The sequence below is a fragment of the Clarias gariepinus genome, chromosome 8, assembly GCF_024256425.1.
Source record: "Clarias gariepinus isolate MV-2021 ecotype Netherlands chromosome 8, CGAR_prim_01v2, whole genome shotgun sequence".
NCBI classification, from domain to species: Eukaryota; Metazoa; Chordata; class Actinopteri; order Siluriformes; family Clariidae; genus Clarias; species Clarias gariepinus.
Genome location: NC_071107.1, coordinates 24,109,600 through 24,126,092, shown reverse-complemented (window position 1 = coordinate 24,126,092; position 16,493 = coordinate 24,109,600). Strand labels below are relative to the sequence as shown.

Here is a 16,493-nt window from a genome sequence, read left to right as displayed (position 1 = left end):
AGGCAAAACATTCTTGCAGTTTTCCAGATAAACTGTTGTTTATCTTTAACAAACTTCATTCCATATGTGCTATCTCATAGTTTTGACATTGTTCTATCATTGAATTAGAAGGTGTGTCCAAACATTTGAGTCATACTGTAAATCTAAACCAGAAGTTCTGTAATGTGCTTTGTTAAAACTGGTACTGAACACAAACGTAACTTACTGTAACTGTATTGAAGTGAACACAAACTTCCAGAACAATTTCAACCCCCCTTTGCGTATTGTAGATTCTACCATTCTTCTTTTAGTTGATATACAGAATGTATGATGGTAGAGGAGAGTACTGTGACATGAGATGCATCATTTCTCACATTGGATTAACTTTTTTTTTTTTAGAACTGTTGACTGTGAATGTCGTACATTGTTATTTATTTCATACACATGGACCCATTTAGCAAGTCTTCGTTTCCTGTCAGCATGGAAGACACCACTCCCATTATAAACGAAATGTTTTATTATAGGAGAAACGTGATCACTGGAATCACTTTGCATTGCTTTGTAGTGACTCTTTCCTATAAGGACAGAAACAATGCCTGAAAAATGTCTCCAAAGTCCTAAAAGGTCACAAGTTTGACAGAATTGTGTGGTTTTGCTTTAGGGTTTGTGCAGGAAAGTGTGAGAGAGTCTCACCCCTCTGTGCTGTAGTACTGTGGTGGTCTGCATGAAGGATAGATGGCATCTTTTGGGTGTTTGGCTCCTTCCTTATGCAGCCAAGTAGGGGGTGGAGGTGACAGTGGCCCCCAGTAGCTTTCCTCACTGACTGAACTCAACAACACCTCAGCAAGCTTCCTCGCTACCGTCTGGGTAAATTACAGGAAAAGAATATCAAACGTAAAAATAAACCATGTTTTGTGAGAAAGTATCTGCTTTATTTTTAGGCTCACTGTCGCATTTCTCACCTTGCGAAAATTCTGAGACCCTCGGCTTTCCACCACCCTCAAGACCTGACGCAATTGATTAGTCCCTTGAACCAAATGACTAACGGCCACAGACACACACACACACACACACACACACACAATGACAGAAGAAGGGATTTAGTAGAGAGGTTAAATAGAACACTCCTCTTGTGAGTACAGAGGGGAAGACAAGAATAGCAATGATGATGATAATACCAAGCCCAAGCTTTGCTTTGAAAGCAATGAATGAATCAGGTTTACAAGGGGATGAAAGTAGTAGAACTTGACCACCACCTAGTGTCTCACTGAAGTGTGACAAACATGTCCAGCTCACCTACACCTTTATACTGCCAAGCATGGGGAACCACTGACCTCTGCTGGACATTAAAGCTTAAAATCTTTACAAATCTTCTACACCTGTGAAGCACACTTTATTTAAGAGAGAGTAGCCAAAAATTTTACTTTTTTTTTTTTTTTTAGAAATTATGTAAGCAGCCAGACAAAATAATAAAATAGTGTACAATTTCTGACATTTTCAAATAATGAAACATATATTGTTTTTAGCCGCTAGCTTATTTGCTAATAATATATGCTAACATTGCAGCATTAAATAAAACAGCTGAACTAACAGCGAAAGGTTCCTCTGGTAAGAATTGAAGTTTTTATATGCTTTATGTGCTGAAATATCTGTCTGTTTTGTCAGACAGAGGACAGAGAAGACACCGAATTATGATGTTGTTCCTTTGTACTGTGTGTCAGAAAAACATGCTTTGTATACATTGTTCATCCACTTCTGTTGCATCATTGAAGACAAATGCCTCTGCCATGTTTATGTTCACTGTTTACCATGGCTGAAGATTCTTTTTTACTTGTTTTTTGGGAAACAATATTCAGTGTCCAACTGATAAACTCAGTATGCCCACACTCTTCCATTCACGACCAATCATAAGTAGCAGCTTAGGTATTTCAAACTTGACTTTGAATTTGCGACACATAAAGTGACACACAAAGTACACACACCACCACCACACAATCACACACCCTTTGTGCAGCAGGCAAAGATATGCGCTCTGGAGAGCCGCCTGCAGGAAGTAACCTGGGTCTGCCTCAGCTGGACTAGATGAGACGCTGCTTTTGGCTGTCTTGTTGCTCGCTGTGCCAACAAGCTGTTTAAAAAGCAAAAAACTAGGAGAGTTAAACAACAGAAAGATTTTAGCACACAAAACCAGTAAGTTATCATATTCAATCTATAATATACACACTTTCAAAAATCATGAATTAAAAATAAATGGCAGATTAATCTTTTCCGACCATCATCGTAAATTATCTACGACCTTAGGCCACACTGGAAAATAAATAAAAATTTGCATTGACATATTTAAATTAAGCAAATAATTTCCACTCAAGTAAAATATGTAAGTTAAACAGAATTTAAATATCAGTAAATAATAGTTAGAGGGCATGGTGGCTTAGTAGTTAGTATTTGCATCTCCACGGTCTGTTCGATTCCCTCCTCGGGGTCATAGTGCATGGAATTTGCATGTTTTCTCCGTGCTTGGTGGAGTTCCTCTGTGTACTCCAGTTTCCTCCCAAAGTCCCAAAGACATGCAGATTAGGTTAACTGGCATTCCCAAATTGCCCGTAGTGTGTAAAAGTGCATGTGAATGTTGACCGGAGGTCCAACCAGGATCGTAAAATGGGAATAAATACAATGGTAATCACCACTGGCCTTCAAGGTCCCAAAGGTTCTTGAGTTTCCTGGTTTCAGAGGGTAAAATTGGTATGTTTATGTTAAACTTGCTTAGAAAATATGTCGATTAAAACCCCTTTTTTTTGGTAAACTAAAATTAATACTAATACAAAAAAAGCTATATAAGGGTGCTTTTTTAGTGCTATAGTCATTGCTGTAAGTGGAAGTTGCGTTGCGGAGGAGCCCAACCTACCCGCTTAGAGAAAACACACTATTGGAACTTGTCAATGCCTACAACTTAAGTGTTGGAACCCAGAACATCTGGTTAAAAATGCCGGAAACCAGAGCATGCAAACTTTCTGCACACAGTCCAGATGAGAGTGTCCTAACCCTGGAGGTGTATGGCAACTGTGCTAAATACTAAGCCATAAAAGATAGATAATATGCTTGTCATATTTAAAACAAAGAAACCTTGTCTAACTCCTGCAGGTAGAGCAAAGCCGTATCACAGGCCCGGACATAACAGGACAGACTTTCCTCTTCTCTCTCAGAGAGCCGAACACGTGAGGCAGCAGACACTGTTTGATGGTCCAGAGACAGACCTGAAACAGATGCACAGACTTAGGAATCTCATCTGCCATTGATAATGAAATCAAATATTCAGCAGGAAAGAATATAAGGGAAGAATTAAAAAGGGAGAACGCCACTGCATTTAATAAAATAAAGAAAAAACAATAGTGTCTTGTGTCTTGTAAACATGCAGATAATAAATGTTAGTACTTTCTCACATTTCTTTGTACTCCTGAAAGAGAGAGAGAGAGAGAGAGAGAGAGAGAGAGAGAGACCAGAAGAGGTTGAAAAGGTCATTAATATACAAATAAATCAGCGTATAACTCCTAGACAGCAGGAAGGGAGGAGGGGAACAGATATGAGGCTTAATCAAATGAGGGACAACTGCCAGCGCAGAGGCAGGAAAACACGGTCAGAAATCTCAGCTTCTGCCATGCTATCTGTACCAGAAACAACAAAATAAAGCAGTAGAAAGATCATGGATTCAAGGTCATCTTAATTAAGAACAAATAAACCTTAGGGTGTCACACATGTTGCTGTGATCCATGCTTGTATTTTCACAATAAATGACTTTTGATTTGGATCATACCTGTGATGTTCACACAATATACTGGAAATTCAAACCACAAAATCTATGCTAAAACTAAGAATAAATATGAAAACATATTTTAGTCATCAAAGGTGAAAAATCTGATCGTTTATTGAAATTTGTCCCGATGACTCCAGCATAGTCGTAGCATAAATAAGAATTCTGATACTTTTATCTTTCTAAAAACAATGAGTCAAGATAAACTTTCCATTCAATCTGTTTTTAATGTAAGTTTCTGGGACAACTATATATAGCCCCTTTCTTACTGACAGTGACGCAGATTTCCACGCACTCCTTCCTGCATTCAATGTTGTTCGTTTTATTTTGGAAAAAACTTACACGCACAAGTGGTGGTAAATAACCACAAGATATTTTCATCTCAAATGACATGGCCTCAATCCTCCAAGTGCGAGCATACCTAAGGCAGCTGTTAATCTGTGGACTCAAGGTCTTACGAAAGCACTTCCCCAATGCATTTAAACAACTTAAAGCATTTCAGGTTCATATATGGACATGTGCCTGCCCCTCCTGCCCCCCTCCTAAACCCCTCCCCACCCCCACCACAACCTCCCTGCCTCCAGCTTGGACCTTGACTGTGTTTGGAAGAGTGCTGCAGATTGAGAAGCCTGCCATTACTCGAACCTACAGTAATTACTGGATGATGGAACACAACAGCTGTCCTGCTTAGTGACACCCCACTACAACTTAAAATTTTTTTTTACTTAAATTTCTTGTTACAATTGCGTGTTTCTGTGGTATAATTAAACCATAATGATTTAACAATAATGATTTAAATCATTAAACCGACCTTATCCACCACACTGTAAATTTCAAAGATAAAAATAAAATAAAAATTTAGTAACGGAGTTACAGAATAAAATAATAAAAGAAAAGAAAAAGAAAAAAAAAATGTGCACACGCTTTTATAATCGGAAACAAGGAAGTGTTCGGAATCAACCGATCAACGTAATTCAAGTTAAATACTACCCCTAAAATTAATTAAAGAGACTGATTAACCCCAAATAAAGTAAACCTGTTTCTATAAGATTTTCCAACAGGATCTTATGGATGAAAAAAATAATATCAATGCATTAGATATACCATGTAACACTGCAAAGAAAATAATTAACCAGTGGGAAAATGTAGCACAACAGTGACATCACTAAAAACAGGATGATAAAAAAACAAAAACAAGGGAAAAGGGTTCAGAAAGGCTGCCTAGAAATGTCATCATTAAAAGAATTGCAGCAATTTCTGGCAAGTAGCCTACTAATTGCTCCCTACACGTGACAACAATTCTTTATACGCCTGGGCTAAAGGGTAGCGTGGCAAGGTGGAAGCAATTTTACCCAAATATAACACCCAAGTCCAGCTAAAGTTTACAAAAAAATAAACACATTCAACCTCCCAAAACTATGTGGAATAATGTGTTGACCAAAGTTAAACTTTCTAAAGTTTACTAAAAGATGTTTAGAACACAGCACATCAGCAAAAGAATACATCATGCAGAATCATGCTTTGGTAGAGGGAATAATAAATAGCTCTAAAATGGCAAAAATCAATACAACTTCTGATAAAGCAGTTCAGATAAAAATTATTTTCACATTTTAACATGACAATAATGTGAAACACACCTCCCAATGAATAAAGAAATGGCTTTACAAGAACAAGATTTAGGAACAGCCCCAGCCAAAACATAAATGAAAATCTGAGGGGTGCTGTGAAGAGGGCTGTGCCCAGAGATGCCCAGTCCATTAGACCTGAGTTAGAATGCCTTTATCAGGTAGAATGGAAAATATTGCTAAGCAAAGATGTGCTAAAATGCTTGCCCCTTCCCACAAAAATTTAATGATAGAATCTAAAAGTGCTTAAACAAAATGTTATAGAATCTAAAGGTGCTTAAACTATTATACAACTAGGTATTGTACATATTAGGGGCATGCAGACTTTTTGATTTTCTTTCACTACATTATGTGAATGAATACTGTGTACACTATGATGCAGCAAAATAAGACAAAACAAAAAAAAAATGTGTCCTAGTGTAAGTTTATATTGTTACTGCCATATAATAACCCCTTATTACTTTTTACATTATTCTTAAGATTCCACCCAATATCATTTGCAGTGTAGAGCACAAAAGCAACCAAGCTTCATTTTATACCTTTGATGACAAAAGCCTCTGCCAGCAGGCGCAGATGGTAAAGCGGCTGCTCATCCCGAGCAAACTCCTCAATGCCAGCTCGGGCGCACATGCCCTGGGCATCTCGATAGTGACCCTCTGCATAGTGCACTTTGGCCAGGAGGAGTAAAGCTTCATTTAGGTAGCGTGGCTGGGGAGAAACAGACCAATTAGACTTTTAAACTAATTAAACGTTATACCCCCATCTAGGGCTGCAACTAACGATTATTTTGATCGGATAAAACCTAAACGCTTCTTTTATTTGGTGTTTTGCTTATAACTATAAAAATAACATACATCAGGGTATTATTTATGTATAAAAATAAACTTTTAAAAATGCAAAAGCCACATATAGAGTTTAATGATCTTTAATTTTGACATCTTAAACCTTAAATGAAATGTGTGTATATATATATGTTTAATAAATACACTGACATATTCAGTTGATAAGATATAAACAGCTAAAATAATGTAATTTGTATAATAAAATGATGTATCCATAAGTAAAACCATAGTAAATTACGTTTGTTACAAGTTAACTTTGTAGTGGACTATAAAAAAAAACTGTAAAAATGCAAAAAGCTAATAGTCACAAATATACTGTTATTTGCATTCGCTGAAAACCACAACAATCACTAAATGTAATATTCTACTGTTATTCGCACCGTGTAATTTAAGCTAATCTAAAGAAGCGCCATTTAACTACTCATCATTGCTCAAGAGGTGATTGCGCAATGTTATGCTAGCGAGTAGCACGTGAACAGATCTAGCGCGACTGTCCCGAAGTTAGCAAACAGTTAACAAAAGCACTTAAACTATACAACTTTTACACGATGAAGAGATACAGTTTTTACGCTTCTGTAACCTCTATTGCGCGAGCGGCTGTGTATCTGTGTGTATCTGTGTGTATTTGTGCATCTTGTGGTCGCGCTCCTCAGTGACGTGAGTAGCCCAACTAATCGATAACGGCATTCGTTGACAACGAATTTCATTATCGATAATTATCGATTTTATCGATTAGTTGTTGCAGCCCTACCCCCATCCCACTCAGCTGAATTTGCTAAAAGCCTCTCTCGACGTCTCCCGGTTTGAAGTTGTTGTGGTCGGTACCAATTCAGTAAATTTTTCAAGCATAGCAACCCCACACTGAGCCGTTAACGATGTAAAGGAAATGAAAATGACTCTACAGCGAATTTTGACATAAGGCAATAACAAAGTGTTAACAACATGATAACATTTCAATAGCGAGCAATTAAGGAAATTTATGATGTTGTACAAAGTCTAAAAAAACCCTGAAAATTAAACTCTACCGTCGCTACAGAGACGAAGCGAAAATAAAAAGATGCTACCGACTATTGAAAATGATAACCGGGGTGTTAACAAAATGATAACCTTATGGGACACATGTCCCATAGTCCTGCCGGAACTCTCTCACATACACAGGTATACTGCGCACCGGCACGAGGCTCCGCCCCTTTGTTTGCTCCAAGTGCAGTAAAAATAATATTTACGCAATCCGGTTGGAATTAACACAGCTGTGTGATGCATCTATCACTCGCAAAAGCTGGGCACAAATGCACCTGCTGCAGCATTAAAGCATAAGGGCAGTAATAGTATTATCCAAAGAGGGAATTACATGTCAGTATTTACAGTGACATTAAAGTATTTGCATTGAATTTAATTATGCAGCACTTTTAATATTCATAAGACACTCGAAGGCTAATAAACATGATTAAGAGAAAATTGCACACATGCAAAGAAAGAGAGAGAGAGAATCGCAATCATACAGTACACACCACCACTTTATATTTGGGATCTTTGTTTTTCCTTTTCCTTTCCTTTTCTCTTCTTTTGCATCAATAATGGATCTTCCTCGACTGCACTTTCTCCATTTATTATTATTATTATTATCATTATTATTATGCATGTATATATTTTTTATCTATTTATTTTTGTTGGTAATTTGGGACTTGATTCTGAGCTTTTGTGTATGATTAATCTCAATGCAGATATTGTACTTTTCTCTTTCCTCCTAGACTATACAGAACCTGAGCCATGCAGGGTAAGGTTTATGATTAGTGCTAGACAAATTGCCTGAGTTTGCAAGGTGGGGGCATAGCATTCATGTCTGGGCAAAACCAGTGCCCTCATAATCTCACTTTCACTTTGTGAAAAGTCGGAAGCTATGTCACATGGAATTTAGAAATAAAAGATATATAGTAAATTTGTCATTAGAAATTATTATGAAATGAACAGATATTATTAAAGACATTTTAAATTAAAAACATTTCTATTGTGCATCAGACCTTAACAAGTAATATATAATCAGCACTATTTTCCTTAAAATATCAATTGGTTAATTTTGTCATTACTAATTGCTAATGAACACGGCAATTTACACCGGCTCAGTAAAATGGGGGGGCGGGATTAAAAACAATTCTCAGAAGCTTCATAGACTACAATTTGTTTAGAAGAAATTACTTTGAATTAGCTGCAATTGTAAAAAAAATAAACTGTTTTAACAAATCTTTTTTTTTTTTTATTATTAATTTATGCAATGGAATCATTTTACAAGATACAGAGTTTCTATGGCTATTAATGATAGAATCCTGTCCACTACCATCAGAAATGACTAACAATTTACTGATTTCATTTAAATGACAGATAATAACTTCAAATTCTTTCACTCCTTCATACACATGTAGCATATGTACAGTATGTAACAGTGATGAGACGCTGTGACACACCTCCAGGCGTCCTCTGCTCAGTAGGCTGTTCAAATGGCCTTTGGCTTGGGCTAATTTGGGTTGAGTGTGTTCGGACAAAGGGGTGGAGTTCCTTAGAAGAGCCACGTTCTCTAGCAGGCATTCTTCCAAAAGAGCCTCAGCTTGAAGCAGCAACCCGTAGTCATCTTCACACAACCATGGAGAAAGAGAGAGAGAGAGAAAGCGAGAGTGAGAAAGTGAGCGAGAGACAGTCCATTTTTGCTTTTAGTGGAAATTTTCATTGCTATGACTTTTCCTAGCGCTTGAGTCCAAATCTGAAAACATGTTTTTAAGGTTCTTTTGTATTATGGATAAGTATAATTCACTTTTCATTGAAAGACTAAAAAGTACAATAAAAAAAAAATGTCTCATGAAAATTTCAACAGTTACGGATTAGACTATAACATTCTCTCACTCTCACATTTATTCTGTATACAGCTTTTCCTGTACAGGCTCACGCGAGGCCTGGAGCCTATCCCACAGGACTCTGGGCACAAGGCGGGGTACATCCTGAACAGGGTGCCAAGCCATTGCTGGGCACAAGCATACACACACTCACACACTATGGGCAATTTGGACACACCAATTAGCCTAATCTGGTTGTCTTTGGACTGTGGGAGGATACCGGCGTACCAAGAGGAAACCCACCGAGCACTACAACAATACATTGATTATATGTGATTATATGTGATTATATGTGGATTTTTTCTCTTTTATTACTGATTTTTTAAAGGTAAGCACTCAGGTTAGTATTTTATTTTAAGCATGAGTGATTACACAGTGTTTAAGTGCTTATGCCAAATACACCAAAACAACAACAACAACAACACTATTGTCTATAAAAAAAGTAAAAAAATAAAAACATGGTTGCACTGATTAGGTTCTCACTCACTCTCACTTATCTTCTATACTGCTTTAGATATACTGCACCCAGCCTCGTGCCCTAAGCCTCCTGAGATAGGCTCCAGGTGCCCGCGACCCTGATTAGGTTCTTTGGACAAACTGCAAGATTTCATGAAACAACATTATAAACAATATTAGCAGAATAGCAGAACACAGTTATGACAGTAAAAAATACCTTTATTCTTTACATTATATATTCCCCTGCTACACTAATACACTTATCCCATATATTCACTAATGCTTGGGGACCATCATGGTAAAAACATTTTCTCAGTACGCTGAATCCATGATCTGACTGCTTGTACAGGGATGTGTGGCAATAACTCCCAGCAGAATGAACGACTGCAGTGGGCTCTGAGCCACCTCGCTTCACTCCCACTGGCCTTTAAACTGAATTGCTTTCTTCCAAGATATCTTGGAGCTGAAAGTCTGCTTATGTTTAATGACAGTTAACGACTTTAGTTGTGTTTGTTTTGGCACAAAGTTGAACCAGAAGATAATTAGACGTGCTCCTTTTTCCTTTTTCAGAGATCCTGTATACATATTGGATTTCCTGTTTGGTCCAGGTTCTTACACCTCTCCGCTGAACACTGGTATGTCTGATTACTCAAACAGTGTGGAAAGTTATACATTAACTTAGTATCACCTCAAACATAAAATAAAAAATGAACACTTGAGAGACACACCAAGTCACAAAATTATACACAGAGAAGCCAGAAAAGTGTAAGTCTGTGCAACTTAAGTGATGAAAAGCCTTCAAGATTGTTCATAATAAATATTACTTATTAATAACAAGCTTATTTTACATATACAATACAGCATTTGGCAGATGTCCTTATTTAAAGCAACTTGCAGACTGCAATTGACCGCATAAAATGAACTTTTTCAGGCAGGCGAAATGAAGCAGGAACTTCTTAAATCACATCATAACCCATCACCTTACTCAAGTGAAACTCATGAAACTCATGAGTGAAACTCCCGGAAGATTTAATTGTAAGGCTTTAGTGTACCATAAATTAGACTAGCCTAAAGGCTTACCTAAGTTCTCATTGCCATCGCAATGCTCCTTGTAGGCTGCAGAAGGCTCTAAAAACGACACACTGCTCCTTTAAAAGCCGAAAAAAAAAATGTTTTGGTATTTCCGAGTTTCATGTTGGACTGCAGTTGGCAAGGCTTGAAATCAGCGACTAAACTGTGACCATGCCCAAAGTCAGCTATATTGTACGTAGAATAGTGGTAGAGCATATTACATAGCACTACTGTGGGATATTGTGGGTTTTGCTCAACTCTTTGTTGTTTTGGTATAACAGGCATCACACTGCTGAGGTTCTGTTTACTTTAGCAAAGTTAATGGTCATGTGGATTCTTATGTGCTCAGAACTCTTGCAGGCGCCACACTGTATAATCTCAATGAACAAAAGAGAACTTTGCTGTTGTGTTGACATTTAGTTGGTCCTAGTGGAAACCTGTGGAAACCTGTTTTCGTTGGAAACCAGTTTCTTAACAATAAGAAAATGCGAAAAAAAAAAGAAGGAAAAATAACCTACAACTGGAGTAACAGCAGTAGCATATTTATCTATGATAATACTAAACCTAAGGCAAATACCACACTAAGTCTTTTGCAGAATATCAACTATTTCCATAATGATATAAATAGTTAATAATTTAAAAACTGTGAGGTGCTTCGGGTGATCTGCATAAAGAAACGCGGCTCTGTAACACTTTGTAATGACAAATTGCACCTTGTAACCAAAGTGCATTTAATCATCATGCATCATCGATATGGCAAAAGCAAACAGCAGCTGACTGTGTTTCGTAAAAAAAAAAAACTGGTAAGTGATAAAGCGGAGCAAGAAAAAAAGCAAAAGAGGTGACAAAATTCAATCCTGTGCTATGTGCATTTCTAGATTTCTAAAGGACCTCTAATTGAGACATTTCCTATGAGGAGACTAAGGTTACATAGACTGCCCTGTAAAGTAATTTGAATAAGTAGACAAGCTATGAAAATCTTTCTCTTTGTAATTGAAAGTAGTGTTGTTATATTAACATTAGGTTGTTTAACTACTGTGCTTGTGTTGACAGTAAAAACTTTTGTTATGAGTTTAAGAGCATATTATGAAGCTAAGTGTTTCCGGAATGCACAGTTGACTCCTCAAGTCCTCCCACGGCAATTCATTTAACTACATGGATGCCAATCCCTGACTGTACCTTGGACAACACACTATTAATTCTATGTCTGTGACAGGATTCAGCTGAAACACTGCTGTGTTGCATCAAGTGGAGAACTGTTGTGTCTATATGTTTAGGCACCTCGTCCAGTTGCTTGATCACCTCTCAGTACTTTATGTTTTACAACTTGTACACTGGTATAGATAAAGTCATGGTGTTTTTAATATCCATGTGTATATCATTTTCTGTCCTGTTTCCTACATCTGAAAAGTTTGAAATCTTGTCCTATAAAAGTCTGTTCACTTTTTAGACAACACAATACTAAAGACAACATACCACTAAAAGTATTTATGCATCAGCTTAACCTAATTCAATTCCATTACAGGAACACAGTCCACTTCTGTCACTTGTACTTGAAGTGTCACAGAGAAACGGAATGCTGATGCAACTGCGCCTGACAGGAGTTTCCCAACAACACAGTACAAAGTTCACACGGAAGAAAGTCAAACACCCAGCGCAGCAGTAACTTACGCCAATAATGACATCTTCATCTTTCTTTCCATCACTTACCGTCTTCGTGGAAGCGAGCGGCTGCCAGTTGCTCCACCAGCGCAGGGATCCTGTCCCACTGGCACTCGGCCCGGCAGCGCTCGACCTCCGCTTCCAGGCGGTACAGAGACAGGGAGAGGCGCGCGGACATCCCTCCGAGCTCCAGCGGTGCCTCCGACACCCGCGGACTGACTGCACACTGTCACACGGCACAGCGCGGTGAGCACTGAGCATGCGCACTGCGGCGCGACTCGCTCTCCACTACTGGCGCGACTTTAAAGGAGGTTCTACTGTACATTGTAGGAAGAATCGTCCCTCTAGCAAAATTATGATTTAGCTTCATATATATACTGTTTTTTCTTTTTCTCTTCTTCACTGTAATATATGTAGGGATTTGGGGCAGAGCAGGGCAAACTGTCACACTTTCCATTCTTTCGTACGTGTGATACGTTACAATAGATTAAATGTTATTACACCAAATGAAAGAATAAATTCTCAGTCACACATTTTACATTTATCATAGATATATATTGTATTTCACTACGGATTTAAATAGAGTTAAATTAGAGGATGTGCACTTTTTTGTCCCATCAGTGTATGTTAGGTCACACATGATTACTCATGATATATTGTGTAATATATAGCCTATTACACATTATATACCAACCTGATTCTCATTAACGAGTTAAATGTGTGCAGGAGTTACAGTATATGGAATTATATCACTGTAAGTAGCAGATAAACTGATTAAATATTTGAATTGTTTCAAGCAAGGTCAAGGTCACAGAACGGTCAAATGTCTGTAAATAGTAGACATAAATTCAACACCAAGTTCAAAGAGTAAACTGGGGCCAGATGTGCAAGGAATAAATGGCAAAATTACTGCATCTACTGCACCAGGGCATTATCATATGTGGTCTTTTGCATGAGGTGGCATGCAAAAATAGTCTGGACAAATGAATCAGGAGGGCTGGTGTCAAATTATGCTGCCGCATCAAAAAAAGCTACCATAGTGTAAATTTATAGATTCACAATGATCTATCAAAAAAAAAAAAAAAAAAAATAGGAATTGCTATAATAGTAAGTGGAGCAAGTTTTGATACAGTCTACTTACAGTTACACCTAGGTGAGACGGTTTAGCACCAATTGCATATTTTAGGCAAAAATTCTATTGGTGCTAAAACGTGTTTCACCTAGGTGAAAAAGTAAATTTTTACATAGGGTCGTCAGGAAAGCAAGATAAGTCACTAAAGTAGCTTCTCTGAAACACAATTTTCTTTTTGTATTACATGAGGTCAATAAGTATTTGATCGCCCTGTGATTTTGCAAGTTCTCTTACTTAGAAATCATGGAGGGGTATAAAATTTTCAGCATAGGTGCATTTCCACTGTGAGAGACAGAATCTAAAAAGAAAAATCGGGAAATCACATTGTCTGATTTTTTAAGAATTTATTTGTGATTTACTGTGTCAAATAAGTATTTAATCACTTGCTTATTAGTTAGATTTTTGACCCTTAAAGACCTGTTATTTTGCTTTTAAATAGTCCAGCTACACTCTGCTCATGATTCTAAATTAGTAGCACCTGTTTGAGGTCATTAGCTGTCATAAAGACATGTATCTACTTAGACTTTGGCTGATTGTGGGGTGCACAGGTGTGCACAGCTGTCATAAAGACACCTGTGCACACCTGTGCACCCCACAATCAGCCAAAGTCTAAGTAGATACATGGGGTATCAATGGTCGTGGCTGGGTCTTCCAACATGACAATGACCCAAAGCACACTTCATGGCTTCGTATGAAGCATATGGACTATTTATAAGCAAAATAACAGGTCTTTAAGGGTCAGAAATCTGGCTGAAAAGCAAGCTATCAAATACTTATTTGACACAGTAATTCAAAAATAAATTGTTAAAAAAATCATACAATGTGATTTCCAGATTTTTCTTTTTAGATTCTGTCTCTCACAGTGGAGATGCACCTATGCTGAAAATTGTAGACCCCTCCATGATTTCCAAGTAAGAGAACTTGCAAAATTATAGGGTGATCAAATACTTATTAACCTCACTGTATACGTATAACATCAAAAATTTAAATTAGCACCATATACATACATATACAGTCCTGCGCAACATTATGCGAGAACATAATGTGGAATATCTCTGGAAAAAATTTTTTCAAGTGAAACAGCTTTTTTTTATAGAGAATCTGTGGTTTCTACAATCCACCACGTTCCTTAAGATCACAAAACTCCAGACTTCTGGTAGTTTCCAAAATTTCAAAATCTACAAAAGGGGGTAGGGCATTTTCATATCCAAAGCTTTGGAATAGCCTTTCAGTTTAAAAGTAGACTCAAGACGCATCTCCTTAATTTGGCATACTGTACACGTAACTCATCCCATAACCTCATACTCCAGTACATCTATCCTGAATAGCAAGTACGCTAATTCTCCCCATCTGTTCTTTATTTTTCTACCCATCCCGAGGCATCTGGAGATCTGTGCCAGCTTCAGTAGACAAAGGCCAACCCTGCGAGAACCCTGAGGCATCCAAAGAAAGGACCAGCTCCAGCTGGATTCTGCTTCATGATGGTTGGAGCTACACATGCCACATGCTGCTCCTGTGCTTCCAGTGATCCAGACCCCATCTGCCCCCATCTGAACTGGACTTCATGTTAATTTAAAGAACTTCTGTTATATTACACTTTCAGCTGCATAACACACATGATGTTATATAAATTCTAATTGGTATCACTCAAATAAGGATGGGTTTCCTGATTGAGTCTGGTTCCTCTCCAGGTTTCTTCCTATTGCCATATCAGGGAGTTCCTTGCCACTGTCGCCGTCACCCTTGGCTTTCTCATCAGAGACATTTTATTCATCATTCATTCGTTCATCTCATTATTATTTTGACACATTTTTTTACACATACTGTACACACTTCCAAAATTCTTTTCATTAATCTAAAATTTAATCTTTAAAAAAAAAAAAAATCTTTTGTAAAGCTGCTTTGAGACAATGACCATTGTTAAAAGCGCTATATAAATAAAATTAAATAAAACTGAATTGAGTTGTTTTATACAAAAGAGCAAATTATAAACAACAATTTAGGACAAAAAAACAAAGGAAGAAAAACTTACATGTTGCTATGACACTGGTATTGGGACCCTTCACTATAAATCAGAACAGAAATACATTTTCATACACCTGTGATAAATCACAAATTTTAATCACCTACTAAATTGTCAGTCCCCATGTCACATAATTTATGACTGTTTTAAAAAGCTACATTTTACTCCCTGTTCCTTTATCATAAAGGTGAAGACAAAGGAGCGGTCTGAGGACATCACATGTGCTATTATTGGCAAACACAAGACCTCAGAAGGTTATAAGGCCCTCTTTAAAGATCTTGGTATCCCTATTTTAACAGTGCGCAATGTTATTAAGAAGTTTGCCAAGCATAGAACTGTCAAGAACCTCCCTGAAAGTGGGGGAAGGAAGAAAATTGACGAGAGCTCATTGAAGGTTGGTGCTTTATGGGTGGAAGAAAGACACCAAAGCTAAAGTAAAGACATAAAAAAGAACAACTGATATTCGCCAAAGAGTACCTGGACAAACCACAATGCTTCTGGGAAAATGTTCTGTGGACAGATAAAACAAAAATAGAGCTTTTTGGCCATGCACACCACTGGTTGTTTACAGATAGCACAATGAAGCTCATAAGTAAAAAGAAGAACACCATACCAACAGTCTAGCATAGTGGAGGATCCTTAATGCTGTGGGGCTGCTTTGCTGCATCTGGTACTGGAGGCCTTGATTATATAACAGGAATCATGAAATTTTCCTGAATTACCAAAAGATTTTAGAGGAAAATGTCCTACCTATTGTAAGAAAACTTGGTTTAAGTCGAAGATTTTGGGTCCTCCAGCAAGACCCAAAGCACACAAGACATCAAAAATCTTGCAGGAATGGTTAAAAAGGGAAAAAAAACACAGATACAGGTTATGCAAAAAAGGGGTGCCAATAATGATGAGCAGGACTGATATCTACAGGCTCTTTTTTTATTTTATTATGATTTTAATGTTCACCTTGAACATTGCACCTTAGGTACCATTTGTACCTCATTAATGCATCTTAAATT

At 37.5% G+C, this 16,493-nt stretch overlaps 1 protein-coding gene across 1 annotated transcript in view; it reads right to left on the bottom strand.

Annotated features, from left to right (window-relative positions):
- The window catches only part of ttc7a (tetratricopeptide repeat domain 7A), a 38,173-nt gene extending 25,520 nt beyond the window's left edge, over positions 1–12,653 (bottom strand). The window contains exons 1-7 of the mRNA XM_053501930.1: positions 12,377–12,653; positions 8,717–8,880; positions 5,952–6,120; positions 3,103–3,233; positions 1,983–2,107; positions 942–1,020; positions 673–842 (exon numbers count right to left, since the gene is read on the bottom strand). Coding sequence (XP_053357905.1) covers positions 673–842; positions 942–1,020; positions 1,983–2,107; positions 3,103–3,233; positions 5,952–6,120; positions 8,717–8,880; positions 12,377–12,506 — 968 coding nt within the window. The 5' untranslated portion in view covers positions 12,507–12,653. The remainder of the gene's footprint in view (positions 1–672; positions 843–941; positions 1,021–1,982; positions 2,108–3,102; positions 3,234–5,951; positions 6,121–8,716; positions 8,881–12,376) is intronic.
- Between the last annotated feature and the right edge of the window lie 3,840 nt (positions 12,654–16,493).